This window comes from Electrophorus electricus, chromosome 15 (assembly GCF_041902795.1).
Source record: "Electrophorus electricus isolate QZ-2024a chromosome 15, ASM4190279v1, whole genome shotgun sequence".
Taxonomy (NCBI): Eukaryota; Metazoa; Chordata; class Actinopteri; order Gymnotiformes; family Gymnotidae; genus Electrophorus; species Electrophorus electricus.
In genome coordinates this window covers 20,337,545-20,364,803 of record NC_137511.1, presented here as the reverse complement: position 1 = coordinate 20,364,803, position 27,259 = coordinate 20,337,545, and the positions used below count along the sequence as shown (strand labels likewise).

The window sequence follows — 27,259 nt, the reverse complement described above, 5'->3', positions numbered from 1 at the left end:
GTCTTTGCTGCCCCCTGATCACAGAACCAGGTGGCATCTGAAGGCAGCTGGCAAACAAGCCCAATTTTGACAGATGCCCGAGATCCACTGAGCATGCTGCAGTCTAGGAGATACTCGGACTGACATATTTTCCCTTGTGCCATAGTGTTGCTGTAACCAGTAGTCAGAACAAATGCAAGAGCCATAAGTGGCTCTGATTAGCAAATAATAACAATCACTCACTTGCCAATTTGTAGGAACAACCAGTGCATCTTGTAAATGCACTGGAGTCTCAGCACTTTAATCTGTTTTATTAATAATAATTTTTGCTAGTTACACAATTTCACATTATATCTGAAATATCAAATTGGATTGTAGTTACCTGGCTTAAATCAACTTCTGAGCTCTCCTTAAAGGAAAATAACACAAGTTGTTTTTTTTTCTGCATTTGTGGTCCCAGTTTGAGAGGAGCAACAGACTGCACTGCAACATTTGCATTAGAAACTTTTGCCATTTTCTCCCATACTGGTCAAAAGCATATGACCTGACTAGTTAGTGTGGGCAGTTTTAACATACTGAAAAAAAATTCAATTTCTCAACAAACAGGAACATGAAATGAAGTACAATGACATTATTAATGCTTATACCATAACAAATATAACACATATACAGTTATAGACGCAAACGCGCTAGATAGTTGTCTGTGAGCCAGGAGATTTCTGTGTGGTTATACAGAGGAGCAGGAGAAACACAGCAGGCTACACTGCTGTCAGCTTCAGCTATAGTGGGCATGACCTGTAAAACACAAGATGGACTGTATGAGTGTGGATGTGTATAATACATTGATGCTAATGAAGAAACCATAGAGTGTACAAATACAAACCCTTCCACAGTTTGCATCATTGAAAAAAAAACAAAAAAAAAAAAACAACAACAACAAAAAACTGTTCTACATTGAATACATTTCACTTGGTTCAGATATTCTTATTCTGTTTTCCATTGTGTTAATTTGGCTAATATTCCTTTGTCAACAACAGTAATTCAACTCAAGTTTGTGGAATATTCTAGGACCCCCACACAGATCACAGATGGTTCACAAACACTGAACACCTTGTACATTCATGATGCAAACTTGGATTAAGCAAATTCAGTTTAATTCATTTCAGTAGTTATTTGTCTAATACTTTTACAATAGACATTGTCACAAAACAGCATTACAGAAATTCAGTTCCAGACCCCTCAGTAACAAGCCAGAAGTGAAAAGGGACAGACTAAATCTCCGAGTTGATAGGAGGATGAATCCTGACGAGGCGAGAGCCTCGCAAGAGGAAGTCGTTCTCCTCTGGGATGTAGCTGAAAGGGGGCTTTTGATGTGAAAATGACAAAAGTAGGATGAAGTGTGATTGGCCTGAAGGTACACAAGGGTGAGAAAATACTGATTTAACCGACCATAGTTCGTTAAATTAAACTCTCAACACTGATTGTTGTACTCTGCCATGGTGGATATGTTCAGTATAAGGACAGAACATTGCTGTGCTGTGAGATCTGATATTATCTGAAGTATAATTATTCAAAATGGAGTCTATAGGTGTAGTGAGGAGCTCAAGAGAGTTCAATGATGGGAAGAAACTGTTCCTGAGCCAAGTGTTCTGGAACTGATACTCCTGTATCTGTAGGAGGTTATACAGAGTGTCGCTTGGGTGGGAGGGGTCCCAAGTGATGCTATACACAGTGCTGATTATTATTATTATTAAGTTACATTTATTCAGTTCCTTTCTCAAACTCAAGGACACTTTACAGTCAGATATCACAGACTGTCAATGGCGGGTAGCTGTGTCCCAATGACTTCACACCTTCCTCTTCTGTCATTAAGATTGCATGTGTGCTCACTGGGAATGAAACCCATGACCTTGGTGATGTATCAGGTACCAGCTACAGGACCACAATATTCATATTCATTTTTTAAAACATGTTTTATTCATATTCATTCAATATTTATATATGCTGATTTATTTGTGTGGGCTTGAACCCAGGTCAGCTGGGTGATGACACCAACTGCCTACTGGGTGAACAGTTAGATCTTGGATCAGGTAAAACAAAACGAAAAAACTAAACACCACAGTGAGCGTGGAAAAAGGGAGAACAAAGGATGCCACGGGAAGAAATGGCAACCCTGATGAACTGAGGAAAACCAAACTAAAACTTCCCAAACAAAACCAGAAAACAGGGAGGAACTAAGGGAAGCCTCAGAAGAGAGACAGACTCGAAATTGGAGGAGACGTGTAAAAACACGGACACCCTCGCAGCACAGAAGTAAGGTGAAGCACAAGGGGGAAAACTGGAGAGGGAAGGGGACGTGTAAAAGCAAAAACAACTTCAAAGACAAGAAGTGAGGTGTAGCACAAGGGCTCAGAACTTTGGCAAAGACCCAGCACTGAATATTTGGGTCACTGGGCTTATATAAGGTCTAGCCCAGCTGTTGGGTGTTAAGCCTGATTAGTGGTGTGCGTGACTTGAGGCCTCCCTCTGGTGGCCGGAGGGGGCCTCAGCCTGGCACCAACCCTTACAATTTGTACCAGCATTACACATTTATTTATATTCACATGTATACGCTGATTCATTTATACCTGCTTTACACATTTATTGATACAGTATTTATATGAATACGCTGATTCATGTATACCTGCCTTACACATGTATTTATATTTACCTGTATATGCTGATTCATTTAGATGCACGAATATTTTGTCAGCTTTATACATACGCTTTCTTGGGGTTAGGAGTTATGATTAGGGTTAATGTGGACTACATCTCACCTCCTAAGACCTCTGCTGAGAAGCAGGAACAGCAGGATTCTCCAATTCATGGTTTTCTACTGGTGGGTCCTGTGTTTAAGGGAAACATGAAATTTCGATGGTATTATTTGTATTATTGCCATTTGAAGTTACATGTAATAAAAGGAAACTGAGTAGCATTTTCTGGCAGAAATAAAATTACATCCTTTTGAATATATATGACAGTAAAAAAAATATATATATATATCATAAAGAAAACAACTACCTATTTGAATTTCATGAAATTTAACTATGTAGAGCAGTGACTGCAAACCCTCTAGTGGTGCATGAGGAAGTATAAATAACGTTGTTTTAGTACCCATATGTTAGAAGAGGGATTCTAAGTGCTGCTGGTATGCATTATCATTTATCTTTAATTTCACTGATAATGTTCACATGGCACATGTTCTGGGTTTACTGTTCTGGTTAATAATCGAGACTTTATGTAGGTAGGTGGTGCTTCTTTCTGTGCGATGTGTGATGCTACTACAATGGTCTACTAGGGTGCACTCAACAGTGCACTCAACCTTGAAGGCATCTGGTAGACCACACACACACACACACACACACACACACAATATATATATATATATATCCCAAATAAAATTGAGTTTCAAATGGGGTTTTCTAGCAGTCCTGCTCAATCCAGCCAATCACATTCTGTGCCTTCTGCAAGTATGCCCTATCAGTTTGGGGGTCTATATGCATTCTAATTTTGCATCAATAGTATATATAAAATTGGGTTTACTGCTCCTTTAATATTCTATAGTGACGTACTTACCCTTGATGTCTGTGTACGTCTGCACAAATGACGCCAGTAGTTTATGTGTTTTTTTAATCTAATAGTGACACCATAAAGAAGTAGTAAATAAAGGCAAATATTTACATTAATAACAAACAAATCTTGATATAATCTTCAACAATGTTTCAACAATGTAAACTTACCTTTCTTTTTCCTTCCTCCCTGTGTGACACAAAGAGTAACAAATTTAGATTAAGTGGCATTTAGACATTCTGGGTACACATAACAGTAAATTGATCAGCATATGCACATGAAGGCCTATTCCACAGTTCGGTATAATTTGAACTATGATTAGGTTTACAGTAGTTTTTTTAGATTGTGTAGCAGGCAAGACGGGGAGTCGAATTTGTGGGCAAATTGCAGCAGAATCCAAAGACATTACCAACAGACAGAGTAAGGCAGGGAAACAAGTTAAATAGAGCAATCCAAAATACGACAGGAAAAAAGGCAGAAAACATAATAATAAAGCATCAGTTCATAATCAGGAAATGAATGATAAAAGTAATAGTAAAAATAAGATTTCATGAATGGAAGATAGAACAAGAGGCAATCAGAATCAAAGTAAATAGGAACCCACCAGTCCCCAGAATTCTAATCACACCTGTTCTTAATTACTTTGATTCTTGTTAATATAGCTTCTTGTTCTGTCTTTCTGGGAAACAGGTCCTGGCAGGTGTTACAAGTATAAATGAATTCTTATGAAACATATATAAAACAAATTCCCCACTTGCCCTCCCCTGGGTGGTCTTTTTGCTTCAAGTGTGGGTCCTCTACCAAAGGTCTGTGAGCTTGAGGATCCTGTGTAGTATTTTAGCTGTTCCAAGGACAGCACTCTTCTGGAGCTCTTGAATATTGTTCATGGGATCTGCTGGAGCCATTCTTCCACTTTGGGGGTCACAGCCCCTTATTGCTCTGATAATCACAGGAACCAATGTCACTTTCAACTTCCAACTTTCAACATCTCTAGCTCTTGTTTCATCCCTTGGCATCTCTTGGCATCTTTTCATGATGTTCCTGATGTTGCTATCACTTGGGCTTGTTACATCTATCAGTATGGCCCTCTTCTACTGTTTGTCCCTCACTACTATGTCCAGTTGGTCATTACCATTTTGTCAGTCTCTATCTAGATATCCTACAGGATCTTGGCATGGTCATTCTCCACTGCTTCTGTGGGTGTATCCCACTTAGACCTTGGTACATCCAATCTGTACTCAGCACAGATGTTTCTGTATACTATGCCTGCCACTTGGTTATAGAATTCCATATATGCACAGTCTCAGTGCTGGATTTGGTGTGAAACCCTTTGTGTATTGTGAAGAGTATCAGGACAGGGCATCTCCTTGGTAAATCCTGTACTCAATGGTGACTCATTCTATTGGCCTGAAGTTGGCCCCTAGGGACATCTTACACAGCTCAACTGAGTTCTAATAAAAGCTCTTAGAGTCCTGTTGATGTTATACAGCCTCAAGCATTCCAGGATTGACTGAATCATAGGCTTTCATATAGTGAATCCAGGTGACGCACAAGTTGGTCTTACAGTCTCGAGTGACTGTTTTATCCAGCAGTAGCTGAGGCTTAGCTCCTCTGGTGTTCTTGCCAGTGCCTTTTTGGGCCCTGCTCATGTATTAAGCCATGTGTCTACTCATCTAAGCCACAATGATTCCAGACAGGAGCTTTCATCTTGTTGAGGCAGGTTATTGGATGGAACTCAATCAAATCAAAATCAAAATTGATTTCTATTTTTATATTTACTTATAATAGCCATTAAGGGCAACAGAGAAGCAGTTGGCTTGGGTGGAGGTGTGGTGGGCTATGGGAGGGGACATCAGGGAGTGGTGGAAGTAGTGAGTGGTGATTAGGCCTAAAGGGAACTGCCCTTTTCTGGGGGTCCTTCAGGATCAGGACTGTCTGGCCATTCAGGGTGGGTTATATCCATTAGCATCTGATTTATTTGTGTTGCCAGGTGTATATGAAGAGCAGTCAGCTTCTTCAGCCAGTAGGCATGGACCATGTCTTGGACCTGTCCAGTTCTTCATACTTGAGACCCTGCCTGGATGTCTGCTAGTGTGATGCTTACTGGATCCTGTTCAGGGAGGTTGCTGTGGTCAGCTCTCGGGTTCGATAACCTCTGGACAATGTTGTGTGATACCTCCTTCTCCTTTATGCCATTCCAGTATTGTTTAGTCTCCAGCTTTGGGGGGTCTGTTCTCATGCTGTTACACTGCCACCAAGAGGGCACTTTGGATGGCCCATCGGAGAATATCCTGTTTATTCTCATGGCTTCTACTTCTCTTTGTATCTCTTCATGATCCGTTAATCTGTTAATCTCCAAGGCCTCAGGTATGGACAGATTGTTGCACTTCTCAGTTACATTTATCACACCTTTCTGCATTTATGATATCTGGCTGACTTTCTGTGTTGCCTTTATCTTGGCCTCTAAGTATCACTGATACTGTAGCATATATCAGTTGGTTGGTCTCAGTGATGGTCACAGTAGTGGTTGTCTGTAGTGCTGCATTCACATCTTCCAACAGCCTTTTAGGAGCCTTCTTGGTCTTGGTAGTCTGCTATGACCGATGTCAAGGTTAGCCTTGATCTCAGGTAAGCAGTTCAGGTCAGCAGGAGGTGTTGAGCTTAGTGCATAGGTTCATTGGCTCTTGGTTCCCAAAACTGGTGTGTGTAGATGATGATGATATCATTTCTCCTCTAACCTGGCTCCACCTTGCCATAGCATTTGTGTTGTACCTTGTCAATTTCTAGTTGTGACAGCAGTTGCTGCTTTTAGATGTTAGAACACTGAGTTAGTAGTTGTTTCGGTGTTAGTCTAGATGTTTTGAAGCATCCAAAGTTACACATTCTCTGCATATTCCCTGTCGCACTCAGCTCACTTGTAGAGTAGCATTCCAACAGTCCTCTGTTCTCCACTCTTGTTCATGAGTGCCTTGTATTGATTCCAGTAACCCACTTTTTATCAGATTGCCCTGTTCCCCCAACATCTGACACAGACCTTGTCGACCTGGGTGGCATCCGAGCCAGTATGACTCTCTTATGCTCATCTCTCATTGTTATTGAGGTAGGCGGACAGCAATAAGGAACTTGCGTAAGGGACCACACTGCAGATGCCCTGGTCAAGGCATCAAACCTCTGGCTGGCTAGCTCCGTGGATTACACCACTGACTTCAGTAGAGGCAGTCAGGATTTTAAATCACAACATATATCTACGTATTTTTTAATGAAATCTTATTTGCACTATACTTTGGCTATAACCAGTGAATTTTTAACAAAAAGGATGGCCAAAAAAGTAGTCAATCTATGTCAATCTATGTCAATCTATGTGTACATTAGAATGCCATCATGTAATCAGGTTCCCTGGACGTAAGAAGCTTAAGATATGGCCATGGATTTAATTTAATGCATCTTAGTGTTAATACATTTTCTTTACCTGTGAATGATTGACTATTTAATATGCAAGAAAAAGTAACAAAAATGTTCATAATCAGTATTGTGATTTTGGTTGAACCCTTTCTTTACTTCAGTCCAAAGCAGCTTAGTTTCTCAGCTGATGCTATAGCTCATTGTGTATGTCAGCACTCAGATTGGGTCATGTTTATATAATATACTTACAGAATGCAGATATTGCTAAAGCAAGACAGCATATGGCAAAGACACATTCAGATGGCAGAAGAATCACTCTCAGATCCGTCAGTGTGCGTTCACCATTTCCTAATGATTGAAAGAGAAACGGCGATCACTAGGACTTTCTTTAAAGAAGATTTTGTGATTGTAGAACATGCACTCTTCAACCGATAAAACACAATTATGTAAAAATATGATCATATCTTCATGGAAATGCTGCTATGAACAGACTGATACATGAACAGACTGAAACATACCAAAGGTATTCTGATCTATTAATGTGAAGCTGCAATTTGCTATAATATAAGAAAGTATATGTCTGCATAACAATAATAATAATAATAATAATAATAATAATAATAATAATGAAGAAGAAGAAGAAGAAGAAGAAGAAGAAAAATAATACTAAAATATAATACATGTATAAGATTACAAATCAACACTAAACATTTATGAACTGTTATTCAAAGAGTAAAGCAACATTTTGTTTAATTTTCATAGGTTACATAAAAGTGCCATTTATACATACACACAATTATACTAATTAGTAAAGGAAACAATTTAAAATGCAGAGCTCACTCACGTGTTTTCAGGATCAGTTCTGCTATTAATGAGATGGAGTTCACACAAATGAGCCCGACTACCCCAAGCATGCGTACAATTGTATATAATTGCCCTGTAATATCATGCAAAAGAAAAAAATTATTAAGATCTAATTTTCTGAAGAAAACACTGACTTGCTAAAATAGTTCAGTTAATCACACAATCAATGGGTTAAACACACACATGAGGTTTATTTTGGAGCTCAATAGTGAAACTGCTGAAGTTGGATGTTTCCTGATGTCTCCTGATCAGTCCTGATCTGACCATCAGGCTATTGTTACAGACAGAGCAGCATATTTCTGAAACCTTGTAGAAACAAATAAATAAGATTTGATTTAATGCACTTTGAACCACTATAATGAAAACACTATAATGGACACACTATAAGGTCATTTATAAGGTCACACTATAAGGTGCGTGTGTGTGTGTGTGTGTGTGTGTGTGTGTGTATAAATGATTATCATACACGATATAACATTACTCTGCAAAGGTTGTAGGCACCCATGAAATTACATGGCAATAAGTGTTCCTTTACAGGTAAAACAATCATATAAGAACAATATAACAATAACATATAAAAATAACAATATAACATAACAATAACAGCAACAACAATAATAATAAATATCTTGGGCATGACGTTAAACTGCATCCAACAATGAATACACAAACAAGAATAAACCCATGCCACATTGCATAGGTAAACAAGGGTCACGTACTCCAGTGACTGCTGAACAAGCTGTAGTAGAAAAATCAGCTAGTGATTGTCCTGGTCCTCATGTAGTTACCTAATCAAGCCTCAATCTCAAGATGATCTATATTTTATGGCATCATCTACACAGGCAAAGTCCACCATATGGCTAGTAAATCAACAAGACTAAAGTGGGCTATGTAGGAGTACTACTATGCTGCTGAGAACAAGTTTGTTTACCACAAGGAGATGGATCAATAAAAAGAAGCTCCAGCTGCTGATGTCCAATGACAGTGTCCCACACCTGAAACCATAGTTATGCTAGAGAATGTCAGAAACAGCATCTGTAATTACCATCGCAGTCCCCTCGGAAGGTGACTCAAGACCCGAAATCAGACCAAGAACAATCAGCAAGCTGCATGATACCGTCTCATTAGCCATAACAAACCATTAGCTTAACAAACCATGCCTTACAAAGGCAATTTGTGAGCAAATAGCAGCTGTGAATCAAGTTCAAGTTCAAGTTCATATTCAAGTTTGGTTTATTTGTCACATACATAGTCATACACATTATAACTCACAGTGAAATGGTTGAGAGTGCTCTCTCCAAACTGAGGAAAAAAGAAAACAGGGGTGCATAGAGAAATATATATATCAGGCCCTCTTTGATATCCAAGAATGACAAAGTTAACCTCACTTCACCAAGTCAAAAAGCTGATGTAAGCAACAGCTACCGTTAATGCCAGAGACTAAAAATCATGACATGAACCCAGAGATTAATCAACTTGGAAGAGAAAGAACCGGAACAAAATCAATAAGCATCTGAAAGACCATCCTTAGTGAACTGAAGAAACGAGTCAAAAGCAAACAAGTACACGCCCAGGCCAAGCTCATATTTCACTGAGCAAAAATGCAGAGCATTTGCATTGCATTTTTTAGATTTCGCTCATCTCTACCAAGAAATAAAAGTGAAGCTTCAGGCCACGACTCAGCGACTGAGGAGGTCCACAATGAGAAGAGAGCAGTTCTGATAAAACAAGTTCTTTGGTGAGGATGCTAAGAAATACTACCAGGAGCTCAAAGGTCAGAAGAAGTCCTCATAGAACCACCAGCAAAAGAATGAGTCAAGGAATTCTGGCATGGAATCCTGGAAGACAGCATTGCCCACAACATATAGCAATGTGTAATAAATGTCTAAAATCACCATTTGTACAATTGTTTACTGAGTAAAAGTGTCTGTCACTCTAATTTCGCAAAATCTTAGAGGGCCTAAAATGTGACTGAACAATATATATATATAAAGCTTCATGGAGTATCAATATGTCAAGCTTCATGTGTGCAAGAAAAAATGTCCTTAAAACAACTATAACCAAAAAATTGCAAAAAACAAAAAAGTCTCAACTGCATAGAACCGTATTTAATATGGCGAAAAACATATGCATTCATCACCAGTTTACTTTCACACAAAAAAACAAATAAATATTTACTAAAGGACTGTAAATTGTGTCAAACAAAAGTCATGACTATTGTATTATAACATTGTAAAATAACATTAATTTAGCCATTGATCTCTGTAATTTTCATATTCTTCTTCAACAAAGTAATCAAACCCCTAAGGCTCTAAACTTCAGCAGCAGTTATCTTTTTGCACAACATTTTAGCTAGCTAACTAGATCTCAAATCAGCGAGGGAGGAAATGTTTCTGACTTGAAGGGTTAATAGTTAATGATTTCATGATTTTTTATTGGTCACACAGACTGACACACAAATTATGACACACAATGTTAATAAACCTCAAATCTGAATATTTACGTGAGGTTTTGGCTTTCTTAGAAGAATATCTATGTGTGCATAAATCTTGGGCAACTATTATTGTGCAGAATTATTATGCAACTAAATGAAAAACTGACATTTTCCCATCTCACTTGTCGATTTTCATCTGTTAAAGTGAGAATAATAAACAAACAACTCAAAATTTACAAATAAACATTTCTGACATTAAAAAAAAATCAGTGACCCATATAGCCACCTTTCTTTTCTTTTCATAAGCCTCCCATTGATTCGGTCAATCTGTTGACGATCAACTTTTTGTGCAGCGGCAACCATAGCCTCCCAGCAACTGTTCAGAGAGCTGTACTATTTTCCTTCACTGTAAATCTCCCATTTAAGAAGAGCCCACAAATTCTCAATAGGGTTTAGGTAAGGTAAGGGCCATGTCATTATTCTTTCATCTTTAAGGCCATTACTGGCTAGCCATGCAGTGGAGTACTTCGATGCACGCAATGGAGCATTGTCCTGCATAAAAATCGTGGTCTTCTTGAAAGGTGCAGACTTTTCCCTGTACCACTGCTTGAAGAAAGTGTCTTCTAATAGGTTTGGCAATAGGTTTGGGAGTTGATTTTGAGTCCATCCTCAACCCAAAAAGGTCCAACTAGCTTTAATAATATCAGGCCATAGCAGTACCCCCACCTCCACCTTTCTCTGTCTCTGACTCGATGTGGAGCTCTGTGCCCGTTACTGATCCAGCCATGGGCCCATCCATCTGGCCCGTCAAGAGTCATTCTCATCTCATCAGTCCATAAAGCCTTTGAAAAATCTGTATTCAGATATTTGTTGGCCAAGTCTTGATGTTTTACCTTATGTGTCTTTTTCAGTGGTGGTCAGGTTTCAGCCTTCCTTACCTTGGCCATGTCCACACCTTGTAGGTCACAGTTTAGGAATATGACAGCACTGGAGGATAATGGGTTCCTGGATGCTTCATGTTTGATTCTTCACAAATCTTTGGCAGTTAATTTGTGTCTTTTTTTCCTCAACACATTTTTTGTGACTCTGTTGATTATTTGCAACAAACGTTTGATGGTTCTGTGATTATACCCCAATATCTTAGCAATTTTAAGAGTGCTGCATCCCTCTATTGACCCCTTTGGCCCAAGGAAAAGAAGCTGCCTAATAATTTTGCACACCTTGATATAGGGTGCTGATCTCCTTATGTCACATCCTCCCTCATTACACAAATACACATCATCTGATATGTTTAAATCCAAAAGTTTATACAGCTTGGAGTTCGGAAATATGTATATGCTCTCCAAAATATCAATATTAGCAGTCCCGGGAACACAGACTAGGATAAGCTTCTAATGAAATAAAGTTTTTAATGAAGTAAAAACAGATAAAGGTAGTTAAAGAGCAAGTTAAAGGTGAATTGGAGAGCAAGGAGAGAATGTGTAATCTGGAACTGAACAATATATAATGTATAAATAAATCCTACTAAAAAGTAAGACATTTTTATATTGTTTCTTTTCAGTGGAAACTACAAGTAGGTGTTGTATCCAGACTTTAGTGCCTGTAACACAGTGCACTTTTGATTTGTAAAAAACATGAAAACATCAAACACACTAAAACACAATGAAGACCCGCATCTTGTCCACGAACAGAACGAGAACAGAACTTAAAATCAGGAGAAAAAAACAAGAGAAAAGATTTTTAAAAATAAATACATTTTTAAGTCGTCAAAGTTGAAAGAATAAACTTGGAAGAATTTTACATGGTGCCACATTTTGTTTAAGCAAGTAAATATATACTTTTAGCACCATCTTCTTGGGTATTTAAGATTTTGTAAAGGAATACACACACACACACACACACACACACACACACATTTATTTCCCTTTGAAATATTTGCAGTAGTACTTACCTGGTGATTGTTCTCTCTCAGTGTCATTAGAATTAGATCCTGTGTTGGAGTGAAGCATAAAGCATTGTGCATTAGATTTAATTATGCATGCAAAAAAGCAGGACATGTGAAAATAAACTTTAACCCATTGATTTCTCACATGCCTTGGCACTCGCTTTGTTCTATATTTTAAATAAAAGCTAATTAGGAACATTTCCAGACACAATATAACATTCCAAAGAGGTTCACTGTAGATTAATGTACAAAGAGTTAAAATAATGCAGTTATTAATCAATGTAGAACAGTGTTTTATTCTGAAATTTTTATTCTGAATTTTTTTTAAATTCTATTTCTGCTGGTAATTTATTTAACCTTCAAAACAGAGGGAGTTTGTGCATTCGCTGTGTCTCATCATAATTAGAATTAGATCCTATGAATGAGAAATTAAATGCGAATGAAATGTGCCATTCCACAAAAAGATGTACTGGGGTAAATATCCAACTCCAAAGGTAGGGGGCTTTTATGCCCTCAACAGAGGGCATTTATACTTACCCCATACTAGCCAAGTCCTGGTGTTGATAGAATTCGATTCTGTGTTAAAGCGAGATATGTGAAGGAAAAAGAGTTAAATTAATAGTGGAGCTCATGGGAGTGAATAAAATGTGCAAATTCACTACAAATGAATATCCTGGGAAACATAAGCATCAGAGGTAAAGTTAAAATATGGAAAATGAATATTAGCCCATAAATCATCTAGGGGAAAATACTAATGTGTCTATGAATGACAGATTCAAATACACAGGCCATGAGCCAAATAAAAGATTTGAAAGTTATGAACTAATTAACTCAGTGTCTTTCTTTCCTTTTATAATGACATAACAACCCCTAGGTGGTGTGCACGATGAGGCAGAACACACACCACCTGAGTAAGACATGTTTAAAACAAAGACAAGAAGAAGTGAAACCAAAACATAAACAAATGTCCCATGCTCAACCACCACTGCATGCTAGCATGTACCTGCAGGGGGATGGCACCGTGACAATTACAAAACAAATCTACCACTTGAATATACAGATTAACTCAGAATTTCAGGCATTCATGTGTAAATATAGCTGCATAATTACTGAAAAATATGTGAACATGATCAAAATAACTAATACTGTACCACGTAAATGATCAAGATATTTAAAGCATGCAGTCAAAGACAAAATGTGGAGATACTTAGTAGCACAGGTCAATGCCACACGTTCTGTAAAGAGGAAAAATATTCGATTAAGATTAAATATATTTAATCATTAAAATAGAATGATCTGAAATATGTAACTACAAAAAAATTAAAAGGAAAATATTGCTTGGAAAAAATATTTGAAAAAGTCATTACTAAATTTGTACTGGATGATCCTTATGAACTTAAGAAATACTAAAATGTCATACAGTCACATGCTATGTGCATTTTAAAAATGTTTATTGGTTATAACCAAAGTAATGCATGTAGCATTTCATATGCATTTATATGTAATGAAAATTTTCATAAGCATTTATATGTAATGAGCATTTGCATATGTCTCAGAAGCAGATAGCAGTGCTTTTGTCCTGAATGACCAGAAACAATGTGAGAGGGAACGTTATCAGGCTAAATTCTCAAATTATTGTAAATTATTACTTTACCTGTTTCTTCTATGAAGAATGTTAGAAATTTTTAATAAATATGAATTGTCAAACATCTCTATAATTTTATAAATACCTAATATGTTATACACCGAATATATAAATGAATCATGCTCACTCATCAATATTCCTACAAATGTTTTTTTTTGTTTTGTTTTGTTTTTTTATTTTTTATTTTTTATTTAGGGTTAAGAACTCTTTGATCATCCATGTGGACTTATCTTTAATACCCTGATTAAAGAGTCAACATGTGGCTGCTGGTGTAGGAAAGTGAGATGTTAGGATCATCCAGTACAAAAGCATCACATTCTCCAACATTCAAAAGTAATGAAACAGGATTTATATCTACCTTTATCACCTTCCAATAATTCATTATGAAGATAGACTGATATTACTGTACTTAGGATCTCCAAGATACACAGAACTGATATCCAGAGCAAAACTGCAAAAGACAAAATGCTATAGAAGGTTTTGGCACAAATTGCAAAGTTTTGTTTATGTCCAGTCATAGAAGACCAGGCTTTTGAATGGAGAATGGCCTATAAATCTGAAACTGATCTGGTAAAATTGAGATTAAATTAAAATGGCATTAAGGATTTGCCTTCGTTGCCTGAAATAAGGAAAAAAATATTCCATTATGTCCACAACAAGAGGGGAAAAGGTTTGATAGCACCAACCTTCTTAATGGCAGATCCTACGGTAGTGGATCACCTCTTCTTTTCTGTGAAGCATCATAGGTGCTGCCTCAAGTGATCACCTCTTGTAGCCTGTCATGATCACCTCTTGTAGCCTGTCACATTTTAATTTATTTTTAATTTATAATGACAATTTTCATGATTTAATTTATAGTTTTACAAGCTGCCATGGTAGAAGAAAAAAAGAAAAAAGAAGCAAACATTTATATTTGTTGGCATAGAACATCTGGATTTGGCCCTCTAACTGACATGCTCCCCTGGTCTACCCCTTCACCCACATGCTGAGATCCACCACATGGCTTTGTGTCTGTTGTCATTTTGTTGGTGTGTCTCCATGTACTTTCTGTCTACATTTACATTTCCCACATATTGCCTGATATGTATGAATCATCTAAAAGTTCCTTGAGAATAAACTTGCATTTACACTTGGCAAATTGATTATACTATTCAGAATACACAAACTATTAATAGATGTACTTACATGGAACCCCCTGCTGAAAACCTAACCAGCATAGAGGCAGCAACAAAATAAATCCCAGGACAATATTGGCTGAAAATAAGAAAAATAAGAGAATCATGCTTTTGTTATTTATTGTTTTTACTATTGTCAAAAAGCCAGGTTGCTTTATGCAATACTATTATAAAGCTAGTGTCCTTTTTCTTGATTCATAAAGTATTTGTCCTGACCCGATATGAACAGCATGTCCTAACTTTGTATGGGGGGATTTTGGTGGCTTTAATATAAATAAATACACACAAAAAAAAAAATTTTAATGATCATTGTTACGAACCCCAGGAACAAACCTCAGCCTTGCATAGCCACACCCACTGGCACTCACCTCCAATCTGACTCACCTGGATTCTAGCACACACCTGATTCCCATTCCCCTCATTACCACCCCCTTTATAAGCTTCTCCTCCCCGTGTACACGTCACGAAGTATTGCTTTACTTATGTGGTGTACCAAGCGGTTCCTTATCCTGTGTGTCTTCCCGGTTATCGACTCCTGCCTGCTTTCTAGATCTCATCTCCTGCCTGACCCTTGGACACCTCCCAGATGCTACACTGTTTCGATGCCGGACTGACACGACCACACTTACCTTACCTGTCTGATTGGATCGTCTTCTGTGTGTGTGCAAACATTTTTCATTATATTAAATTATTATTTCATTTAATTAAATTACTTTTCAATAACTTGAATTATTTATTATTATTAAATGTTTTAAATGTTTTAAATTACTAAATTAATTATTTAAGTTAAAGAGAACATTATGCTCAAGAAGTTCACATCCATTAATAATTAAATTATTAATGAATTCTCATTTTAATAATTTATTTATTTACTTATATTAAATATTCATATTCTTTCATAATATTCCCCCAATTCCCTTCAGACATTCATATTCTGGTACAACAATAAATAGTAACTTCAGTAGCTAATACATAAACTAATAGGCTACAGCCAAATGCAGTCAGATATATAAGTAGGAAAATGTATTCTGAATTTTCAGATTATTTTAAGTGAAGTGTTTGCCACAGAGAATATTTGTGTATACAATGGTTGAAAATAATATGGTTGTATATATTGCAATTAAGCTTGGCTCAATGCACAACAGTAAGTAAACTAAATGATAACTTACCTATACTTTTCAAAGAATACCAAGTCATAATCATGAATATCCTAAATAAATTGTTTATGCATATACAGGTATATATGTTGTTCGGGGATCCTATAAAACAACAAAAAATACATATTTTATACTGCAGAGCAACAGAAGGATAAGAATAAGCACCCACCTACTATGTGACTCTGCAAGGTAAAGTGTTTCTGATGAATAACAACAGTGACTCTACTTGGTGATGTGTTTCTGGTAAGCATCTCTACTGTAACTCTACATGGTAAGGTGTTTCTGTTAAAGTGGCTGATGAATGTATAAGCTGTCAGTTATTTCCATTCTAGGCTTTTCTCTGTGTAAACTGAGCATCCATACATTGTGTTTATCCATAGCTGGAATGGTTCACTCGTTAACTCATTCACTATTCACTATACAGTGTTTGCTACATAGTGAACTGATTAGAGGACAACCAAAAACCTTTTTGGACACTATGTTTGGAAATGCTGCTCAAAGTTATATAATACTTTATGACAATAAATGGTCATCTTTTTATCATATTAATGACATTTCATCTTTTGGTCCTCTTGTACTTCCTATTTACTTTAGCCCTACATTGCTCCTATATCTGATCTCTTTTATTTCCATTATTTTGTAAAAATAAAGTAAACAAAACACCTTTATGATGGAAGCTCAAGAGGAACAGCAGAAGCAGAAAAAAGAGCTGGGATGCCCAAGACAACACCATAACAACACTATCAGTAGTGCTCTGGATGGCTTCATATTTATGCCAGTTATGCACAACCAAACCGAGAGCAAAATAAAACAACATCTTTTAAATCATATATACTCAAAGCTGAAGCAGAATAAATTTAACAGATTAATGCATTTATTGAACTGTGTAAGCGACTCTATACTTTAATGAACAGCTTGTTTCTGACATGTCATCAAGACTGGTATGGCTTGCACAGGGTTTAAGACATGATTAAGTCAGTTGATTACTGATGGGGGAATGGGGGTAGAGGTAGGAGTGGGGGGGAGTGATGCAGGAGTGCAGGTGAGAGTGGTGGTGGGGGTAGGGTTACTCTGTTACTCTAGGGTTACTCTGTTATTCTAGGGTTACTCTGTTTACTCTAGGGTTACTCTGTTTACTCTGTTTACTCTAGGGTTACTCTGTTTACTCTAGGGTTACTCTGTTATTCTAGGGTTACTCTGTTTACTCTAGGGTTACTCTGTTTACTCTGTTTACTCTAGGGTTACTCTGTTTACTCTAGGGTTACTCTGTTTACTCTAGGGTTACTCTGTTACTCTGGGGTTACTCTGTTTACTCTGTTTACTCTAGGGTTACTCTCTTTACTCTAGGGTTACTCTGTTTATTCTAGGGTTACTCTGGTTACTCTAGGGTTACTCTGGTTACTCTAGGGTTACTCTGTTACTCTAGGGTTACTCTGTTACTCTGTTTAATCTTCATCTCATTTGTCTATGAACCCATGTTCCAGGAATCAACTGACTTTTACATCTATGTTTTAACAAACTGTAACCAGGTCCCTTATGTTCCTAACAAGTACGTTCTGTCATGAAGAGTGGCGTGGCTTGTACTGTGTTTAAGACATGCCTTAAAAAAAGCTGATTACTGGGTAACTGTGGTCTGTATAAAGCATATAACACAATGCATCTCACGTCTGTCAATGATAATAGTTCGCTGTAAAATACTTTGTTGATTAAACCTAGATTTTCCATCCTAACTGCAGACACTCTGTCACTAATATAAGCCTTCCTGCATTAAACTGTAGAGCAGTTACTGACTAAACAGAGTCTCTTATGTTAACAGGAACTATCTACCCAGTGTCTGGGAAATGTTTACATATACAACTATTCATACATACTTCTATAAAACATCGAGGTAGCACATGCATTATGGGGGAGACAGGCATGTAAGAGGCTAATAGCATTTTAACCAAAAGACATGCAGCACAATTCACTGTTGGTAAGAGTTAAGAATACCAAATGGTCATGACGGTTATTGATGCATGTGTATTTTGCATGTGAACAATTTTTAATTTTAGATTTTCTGTTTTATAGAGTTGACTATTTTAATTTGCAAAGCAATGATACATGAATCATTGTAGATCAGTGGAGGAAATCCAGATTTAATCTGCTAAAAGTTATATTTTATGTTATAGTAATAGTTGAAGTAAGAAAATATTGAAAAGGATGTTTGACACTGGATACCTTTGCAAGGTACTGTTCAGTTCCAATAACAAGCTGTGGTTTAGCACAAAAGAAATTAATTGTTTAAATTTCATTATATAATTTGGCCCAAAGATTTTGGTCACAAGATATAAGTAAGACAAATCAGTGCATTCAGAACATTCAGTTCATATTATTTTGAAAGTTGATATTGATAGATGTTATAAAAAAAGTCTGTTTATATTTATAGATACACAAACTGTTGGCAAGCAGCACTAGAACTTTGTGTTCTTGAAGAGAAAGATAAGAATTTGCTCAATCAATTTAGCGATCTAGATGCTTTAAATACTAATAATATTTATGATGATTTAAAAATACTAATAATACTACACAGCAATAGCTAACTTTCAAAAACTTGGTTGGTCAGAGTTGCTTCGTTGAGTGTTTAGTGTTGTTTCTGTGCACACCACTGTAGTTGGTCCATTATTCTTAAAACAGTCAAATTTAAATGTTTTTTGCATTTTGGAGCACACAAGGATCATAGAAATTACTCAAACATCTACAGCAAGTATCAAATTACACTACAGAGAATTATTTACATTTAGCTGACACTTTTATCCAAAGCAGCTTACATTTATGACCCTTGAGGGTCAAGGGCCTTACTCAGGTGCCCAGCAGTAACAACTTGGTAGTGGTGGGGCTTAAACCAGCAACATTTCGAATACAAGTCAAGTACCTTAACCACTGACCTACCTGCAGCTAATAAGGTGACAATGATTGTAGAGATAGGGTAGTTGTATTCAAAGTAACAGAGTAGTTGATAAAGTGCATTTCTTTTTATATATATTCATTAACTTCCATCATTCCCTGAAAGACTGCTTTATATAACATACCCGGAAATGTCTTGAAATGGGAAATAACCCAAAGCAGGGAAAGAATCCTTAAAAGATTCAGAGATGAACAAGTAGCCACCTCAGCAAGAAACCCTGCAGAGAAACCAAATAATTAAATGTTAGTGATAAGCCCTTCACAGTCAAAACAGAGTGTTACAGCAACAAAATGAGCTTGGGTGGACAACCACATCAGGCCTTTGTGTGTGTCTCTGTAACCCAAAACTAAATGACATAGTCCAAGAGCAGTGAGCTAAGAAATAACTAACAAAATATACAGCAAGGGATAAAGAAGTGAAGTGAGTGGCAGAGGAATTCAGATTGATCAGTGAGAAGCAACAACTCATTCTGGCCAGAGTCCTCACAGGAAACATCTAAACACACTTTAGCATGGGAGTTGATGGAGATGGTAATGGGCTGTTCATTAAAATGTTCATGCATAGTCTTTAATCTCATCAGGAGGGTGAGGAACACATGCAGATGAAGCGCAGATGGACGGTCATCCTCTATCTATTAAACTTGCTAACACATTGTGAAATATTACAATAGTTATGTAAAAGTTAGCTATGTTCAGTTAGTCATTTGTGCGATAGCATTAATGTGTTAATGTGTTAATCATTTCACACTGGTAATTTTTCAGTCAATTTTGCATGTTCTAAAAGACTAGTGTAGTACATCAGTTACTGCTTTTGTTGGAAAGACCATTCCTAAAGGTATGCTTCATTAAGGAGTGACAACACATGCTACATCTGACATCACCAACAATAGTTCCAGAAGAGACATTGGAGCGAATGTAGCCAGTGACTGTTCCTCGTTATTCACATTTCTTGTGCAATGGCGTCCTTGACCTGATGTACGTTGATTACCTGCTGTACATTTTAGTTAAGAGTACATGTTTGGCCATTGTCAATGTTTGCTTGAGATCTAACTTAGAATTGACTGTTATAAACACATTACGGTATTAGCCTACTGAGTTGCTAATTTTATACTCTTATTATTCCTCACTAATGATGTTTGTTATGTTATCTTGTCAAACTAGTTTTAGAACTTCACATGCAAGAATATAGAAGGACTACCACATTCTCCCCTTCTAGAGGGCAATGATGGAAACCTAATTAATTAATGCATATTCATATTGCATAGCAGATTCACTGTGAATATATTGCTCTATACGAATGACAAGCACTGATGATGATGGAATGATTATTTGAATGTATGCTCTGTTTTCTTATTCCAGACCGTACTTCTCATGCTCCATACTTCACTCTTCATATCCTCTACATACTTCTCACTTCATATTTTACACCTCAAATACTTAACCTTTTGTCTAAAATGAATAAACCTGAGCCTGTGTGTTAATGTGCATAGTGAATGTGCTGGTGTGCAAACATGCCTCATATGTTGCATTGCTGAATTTTATTAAAGAGTTGAATATCACTACTAACACTCCAGTGTTCTGACTGACACTCTGAAGGAGGACAAATCGCCCCTTAGAACCTGCCTCATTATGCAGTCCACTTGCCTTACCTCTATCAAACAGCTTTATCTAGGTGAATAAGCAAATTTCTTGCATTTTTCAAACAGCCAGGAAATGAAAATGAGATTATTACAATTTTCAGCTGACCTAGACATCTGTAGTACTGGCAAAAATTAAGGAACCTCTCCAAGTTTTCATCTCTAACAAGAAGTTACTATTATTGCATGTTTACCGATTTATGAATCAAGCGATATCAAAATGTTAAAATTTAACAATATATCCTGTTTTTGCTATATTGATATTATTACAGTTAACATAACAATAACTAAAAAGTATAAAATATTAACTACAAATACCTACCCTCAGTCACACCCCAAAGAATGAAGGCAAGGGCCAAAGCAATGGTTGGACAGCAGACAAATGTGCACTGTAGAGCCAAGTCTGATTTGGTGTTTTCTGTAGAGGAGATAAAACATGTGCATACAACTTCAAAGCGTCAACTTCATTAATGTTTCATAATGTTTCATAACTTCTTAATTTTAGGAATAATCAAATCAACCTGACTTACTGTTATTTTTTATAGAAGTGTATGCTGCGTAACCTAGCACAAGTAAAAGTACAAATGCCAGGATACAGAAACACAACACCCCTGTATGCATATTGGAAAAACCTGTGTGGCACTGAAATCAGTGCTTATACAATGTCATTCAAATGTAAAAATGAAAAATGTGAATGAAAAACAGAACCACTCCTGACTTGTGTAACTATTATACTAATTTGTGCTTCTAGCTGTGTTTGTTTTTCAAAATTTGCATGGTGATGCTACTTTTTGAAATGCCAGGCAATGCATTAACAATAATATATATATATATATATATATATATATATATATATATATATATATATATATATATATATATATATATATATATATATATATATATATATGTGGGCTACAACTAACAACTATCTTGGTAGTTAAAATATCTATTGATTGTTGAGGCGACTAATCAGCTTTTCAGATTGTAGGTTTCACAACTAATAAGTGGATCTTATTTATGTAGCAGATTTTAAATACAGATTGATGTTTTAGGCATGTGCTAACTAATACTAAAGGTTATAAAGATTAATATTTATATGTCTTTGTATATTTCTGGTTTTGTAAGACAAAAAATATACATCCTTTTCAATTTCAGTATCCATTTTTTCTGTCAAAATTTAAAAGAAGGACAAGCAAAGTATCAGCAAGAGAATAACAAAACTACAGCACTTTTCCTTAATCACATAAACCAGCCATCTAAATGTCAAAGAAATAAAGAGGGTGATGGGATGAGAGGACAAACATAAACACACCCACAAATGATTTGAATTAATTTGAATGCAACCCACATTGGGCAAGCATGCACAGAGTTGCAAAATGTTTTGTGATTTAGAAACTTGTGCACTCAACAGCAACATTGTAAATGACACTGTGCAACTGTAAATGTTGCCATGACAACAATGCATTGTTTAAGATGGCAAATTTAGAGCAGTAATTAATCCGCCATACAAAGAAAAAAAATTATCTCAGTACAGAACCTGAGAATGTTCTGCATTAAACTATGTGGAAAACTGCACTCACACTGCTACTGTGATATTAACAGACATTTCCTTACCATTCCCACAAGAATGTCAGAAAGTAAATATTTTCTTTCTTGTTTTAATACCCTTGGATTAAGTTACTAATATTCCAATTCCATTGCAATTATTTTGTATGTTTGATGGCATTAATTTATTGATCAAGAAAAAAGTATTTCAGAATGTAAAATGTTATAGCTCATAACATGGATTAAAGTGGCTAATTTTAACATTAACACTAGATAGCTATCTAGCTAACTAATTTATCGAGAAGACTCTTCATCATCCATGTTCTTCCACTTCAGATGCTCCAGCGTAACTGATGTCCTTGAGTAGATGGAGCTCAGATATGCAGGGATCCCTGACAGTGCTTCTGGTTTAAACAGATTATGGTTTAAACAGTGTTGGATTCTGGCTTGCTACTGTTTTTACCCTCTTGCTGTAAAATCATTAATGGAGTCATAGCTCCTGAGCAGATGGATATTTGTACATTCCTCAAGTCCCAGCAGTGATTCACTACATATCTGTTATGCCATGTTGTGCTCCAGCTCCCCTACATCACCCACATGCTTTGCACCACACCGAGAACAAAAATGCTTACTCACCCAGCTGCTGTACTTCCACTGTGGTGTTAGCTGATAAGTCTTCATGGAATACTTCACATATGTAGAAGCCTTTGTCTTCAGTCTGAATGTTCTTCAGCCTAAGCGAGAAGTTTCCTTTGTGGATTTCCTCACGGCTGAAGAGCTCAACTCTGTCTCTGTATGTTTCATGGATTGACTCTGGCACAGTCTGACCATTTATAAATTGCAACACTACCATGTCTTCATCTGTTTTCCTTTTCTTCCATGAGACTTCTTCAAGCTCCTCAGGAGGGATGTGGGAGTGTACAGAGCAGTTCAGAGTGCTGTCCTCTCCCGCATATACAGAAACAACATGACCTCCAGCCACAGTCAAATACACTAGAAGAATAATCATTTGAAATATTAAAGTTCTAAAGTCTCAGATAAAGTCTCAGTTGTTAAGTCTCAGATCAGACAATAAAATTGCACAATATATTCAGTTAATTCCTAGCTCTAAAAACTAATAAATATAATATTTAAAGTATAGACAACTTCATTTTTCAAGAGGACAATTTAAACTGTGTGACAACAATTGTGTGAATATTCACCCACCACTCATCTTTATTTCAATCAAGGTTTCATTAGATTCCTGGTTTCTGTAAACAGCACACTTGTAGAGTCCTGTATCCTTAGTGGTCACATCTGTAGGTAAAAGAGAGAAGTTGCCACGGGCAATGTCCTCAATAAAGAAGTGTGCCCTATCATGGTAAGCCTGGTCCTGAGACTCTGGTTGACTCTCTCCATCTTGGAACAAATGCACAATCGTTTCAGAGTCTGTTCTTCTCCACTCCACTTCCAGCTCTTCCACTGGTATGGGAGTTTGAACATAACAGGGCAGCATCACCGAGCCTCCAGGTTGGATAGCCAGAGGACCAGAGGGGCCTAACACATGGAGCCCTAAAATAAATTAAAATAATAGCAATTTTGTTAATGTGGCATGTTCCATTTAAAATATTTAAACAATCATTATTTGACTCACTGGCTGCATGCACTCTATTCCCTTGTACATCTTCCTTGTAATTTACAGTGCAAATTAGTTGAGACAACTTGGCCGATGACAATGTTTGGTTTACAGATTTGCATATTAAATGTCCAAAGGTATAATATTTTCCTAAGGCTTCACACACATTGTCATATAGTCGAACAGACTATGGGGCATCAGCCTGTATATGCTAATGAGCTGGAGAGAGGACAAGCAGAGGTTTGTCATGAGTGCTAAAGGCTGAAATGGTGGCATTTACATCCCTGACACTAACAACCTTCAAGTTTACAGTCCAGTTACCAGCCAGCAATACCAGAATTTAAACCAGTAGCCCTCCAGTAGATAACATGCTCCTCTTTAACCACCAGACCATTTGTATTCAAATCCGGTCCTGCATTTTGTAACCCCTTGTAGTTCATTAAATGATTATTGTAACTTGGGCACTTGTCACACTCCTAAATGAAGAGGGTGGAAACTCTGTAGGACCTGGAGGACTGGGATCTGAATACCACTGTACTCTAGTACATAGAGAGAATAGAGAATAGAGAATAGAGAGAATAGGCTATGCAGTATTACAAACATCAGGTTCATTAAATGAGTCCTCATGAACAGCTGGACATGCTGATTAATACTGTTCCTTGAAGTTTGGTTTTCTTAGTTGTTATGTGGATTGTACATGTTATGTGGATGTGTGTCTGCTAGGCCTACCAATTCAACTGCAGTGATAGTGTAGTATATGTGGCATTAATCAAATATATCTACCTGGCACAACTACACATTATATTCTGGCTAATATCATAAGATTCCACTTATTTTCAGGGCAAACGTGCCACTATGCCAATATTTCGTAGCACACGTTTACTACAATGTAAACATTTCTATTGATGCCATTAAGTCAACGTCTTTCTTATAACTTTCGTTTTCTTTAACTAGATTAAAAGTTGTTTCAGAATTAAAATTCTGGGGTTATACAAACTTAAATGAAAAAAAGGGTTATATAAAAAAAGATATTACATCGGATGTGTTTAAATATTGTGAACAAAAGACTTTAGATGCACATTGAAATCTATGACCATAGCGATTGGTTGTTTTCTGTGTTTCTTAACGTGCACATTTAGTGATTTTTTTTCTCTTTTCTCTTTAGAGATCTGACTTTTGTTGTATTATGCGCTTAGTTACTGATTCTACTGGCTCACACGGCGCGTTCAACTCGTTGTAGAGCTGGGGGGCGTTACCCATTGTGTACGTCGCCACGTTTAACACTTCTCGCCGTTTATACAGTTTAGTTTAAATCTAAAATAAACTAACAAAAAAGAATAATGTTTAAAGCATAGCGTACCATTAGAGAGAACAACGACCGACAGAGCAAAGCAAATAACGAGGCTCGTCTTCATGTTTGAGAAGTTAGCGGTCTTGCCATTTGAACGGTGAAAGCTTTTACTTTCGCTTTCCTACAAATACGCAGAATGTTATACTGAGTGGATTAGAATAGACAGAATTCCAGTCGACCATTAACTACACAGCACTCTTCACCGCAAGCGTCAAGGAAGAATGTGATTGGCTCAATCTTATTTTCTGAGAAAAAAAAAAAAGATCTGAAGTTCTGCCATTTTGCAGGCTGTTATGCTAGATACAGTGGTGCAGACGTAGTCCATTAGTCCACTAGGATGTTTTTTGTTTTTTTTTGGTCTGATTGTTTATCTAAACACTTCAATGCATTCATTCATATTGGCATGATATTAAATGTGAAGCATCTTTAAAAGCTGTTAATACAGTAAAGGATACCAAACACAATTTAAAATAAATTGTATCAAGTCTGAATTATTTGTGTCCCACCGTCAAAAAAACATGTGGTTTTGCATTCTTGTGTTCTCCTTTCCCTACTCTCCCTCTCTCCCTCTCCCTCTCTCCCTCTCCCTCTTCCTCTCCCTCTCTCCCTCTCCCTCTCCCTCTCCCTCTTCTATTCCCCCCCTTGTGTTAAATTTATTGTCTGTGTTCCCTCCATCTTTGGTCACCTCTCTTTCTCTCTGTTCCCTCCCTCTTTCTCTCTGTGTTGGTCTTCATGGAGCGAAAGCGCTTCCCTGACCTCAACAGAGAGAAGAGCCTATTGTTGGGATGCGTGGGGTCCTTCACAATCCCCCTGGCTTTGGTCTGGCACCACTTGTGATAGATAGTCTGCAGGTAAGGAAGTTCCATTTGAATGATGTGCTCTGCTGAACGCACCAGCCTCTGGAGTGCTTGTCTGTCCTGCTTGGTGCTGTTCCCAAACCAGGCTGTGATGTTCCCTGTGAGGATGCTCTCAATATTGCAGGCGTAGAAGTTCCGCAGCACCTTGGAGGGCAGTCTGAAGTCTCTTAGGTGTCTGAGGTGGTAAAGACGCTGACGAGCCTTCTTTGCCAGGGAGTTGGTGTTGCGGGACCAGGACAGGACCTGTGAAATCTGAACTCCTAGGTACCTGAAACTGTCTACCCTCTCCACCGTGGTTCTGTTCCTCACAGCTTGGTAGTGCCGCTGCTGCTTTTTGCTGTAGTCCACAATCAACTCCTTTGTCTTGCTGACGATTATTTTCCTGGCAGCAGTTCTCCAGGTGTTTAATCTCCTCCAGGTAGGCCCTGTTGTCCAAGATCAGGCCCATGACGACGGTATTGTCAGCAAACTTGACAATAGTGGTAGAGCTGGAAGTGGCCATGCAGTCGTAGGTGTACAGTTAGTAGAGCAAGGGGCTTAGAACACAACCCTGAGGAGCTCCAGTGCTGAGGGTGAGGGTGAATGAGGCACAGTTGCCCACCTGTACTGATTGTGGTCTGTCTGTTAGGAAGTTAGAGATCCAGTCACGCAGGGACGGATGCAGTCCTAGATTCTCCAACTTAGTAGTGAGTCTGGAGGAGATGATGGTGTTAAATGCTGAACTGTAGTCAACAAACAGCATTTTAACATAATTACCCCTCCCTTTGTTCAGGTGGGTCAGGGTGGTGTGGAGCAGATGTGTAAATGTGGAGCAGTTGTGACGGTATGCAAACTGCAGTGTGTCCATGGAGGCTGGCAGTGAAGAGGTGATGAAGTCACTGACTAACTTTTCGAAGCACTTCATCACGACCGATGTGAGGGCAACAGGGCGCTAGTCATTGAGGCTGGAAGGTTGAGGTTTCTTCAGGACAGGGTCGATGGTGAATCGCTTGAAGCCGGATGGGACGATACCGAGCGTCAGGAGAGAGGTTGAAGATGTCAGTGAATACCGGGGCTAGCTGGTCTGCGCAGGCTTTGAGGACACTACCGTAGATGCCA

General features: G+C 37.5%; 1 protein-coding gene across 6 annotated transcripts; it reads right to left on the bottom strand.

The window, feature by feature from the left end:
- Window positions 1–222: 222 nt before the first annotated feature.
- On the bottom strand, window positions 223–25,602 carry LOC145651343 (uncharacterized). 6 transcript variants are annotated; one of them, XM_081697955.1, is made up of 19 exons: window positions 25,314–25,602; window positions 23,545–23,889; window positions 22,975–23,331; window positions 21,321–21,422; window positions 21,113–21,208; window positions 19,279–19,371; window positions 16,223–16,312; window positions 15,064–15,132; window positions 14,565–14,677; window positions 14,237–14,329; window positions 13,385–13,468; window positions 12,771–12,809; window positions 12,240–12,278; window positions 7,835–7,927; window positions 7,240–7,338; window positions 3,759–3,777; window positions 3,595–3,652; window positions 2,796–2,864; window positions 223–774 (listed from the first exon to the last, which is right to left on the bottom strand). In XM_081697955.1, the coding sequence occupies exons 1-9, from the start codon at window positions 25,366–25,368 to the stop codon at window positions 14,664–14,666; spliced, it is 1,221 nt and encodes a 406-aa protein (XP_081554081.1). In that variant the 5' UTR covers window positions 25,369–25,602; the 3' UTR covers window positions 223–774; window positions 2,796–2,864; window positions 3,595–3,652; window positions 3,759–3,777; window positions 7,240–7,338; window positions 7,835–7,927; window positions 12,240–12,278; window positions 12,771–12,809; window positions 13,385–13,468; window positions 14,237–14,329; window positions 14,565–14,663. The 6 variants fall into 6 exon arrangements, with proteins under 6 accessions (XP_081554081.1, XP_081554085.1, XP_081554086.1 ...); XM_081697956.1 differs by lacking the exon at window positions 223–774 and adding an exon at window positions 782–1,387; XM_081697959.1 differs by lacking the exon at window positions 16,223–16,312 and having other exon boundaries at window positions 25,314–25,597.
- Window positions 25,603–27,259: the final 1,657 nt, after the last annotated feature.

Excerpts from the sequence above, each read along its gene's own strand:
- LOC145651343 (XM_081697955.1), bottom strand. The coding sequence starts at position 25,368 with ATGAAGACGAGCCTCGTTATTTGCTTTGCTCTGTCGGTCGTTGTTCTC. Across the intron at positions 21,209-21,320 it reads CACTTCTATAAAAAATAACA|AAAACACCAAATCAGACTTG; the intron begins GTAAGTCAGGTT and ends TCTCCTCTACAG. Across the intron at positions 19,372-21,112 it reads TCTTTGGGGTGTGACTGAGG|GGTTTCTTGCTGAGGTGGCT; the intron begins GTAGGTATTTGT and ends GTTTCTCTGCAG.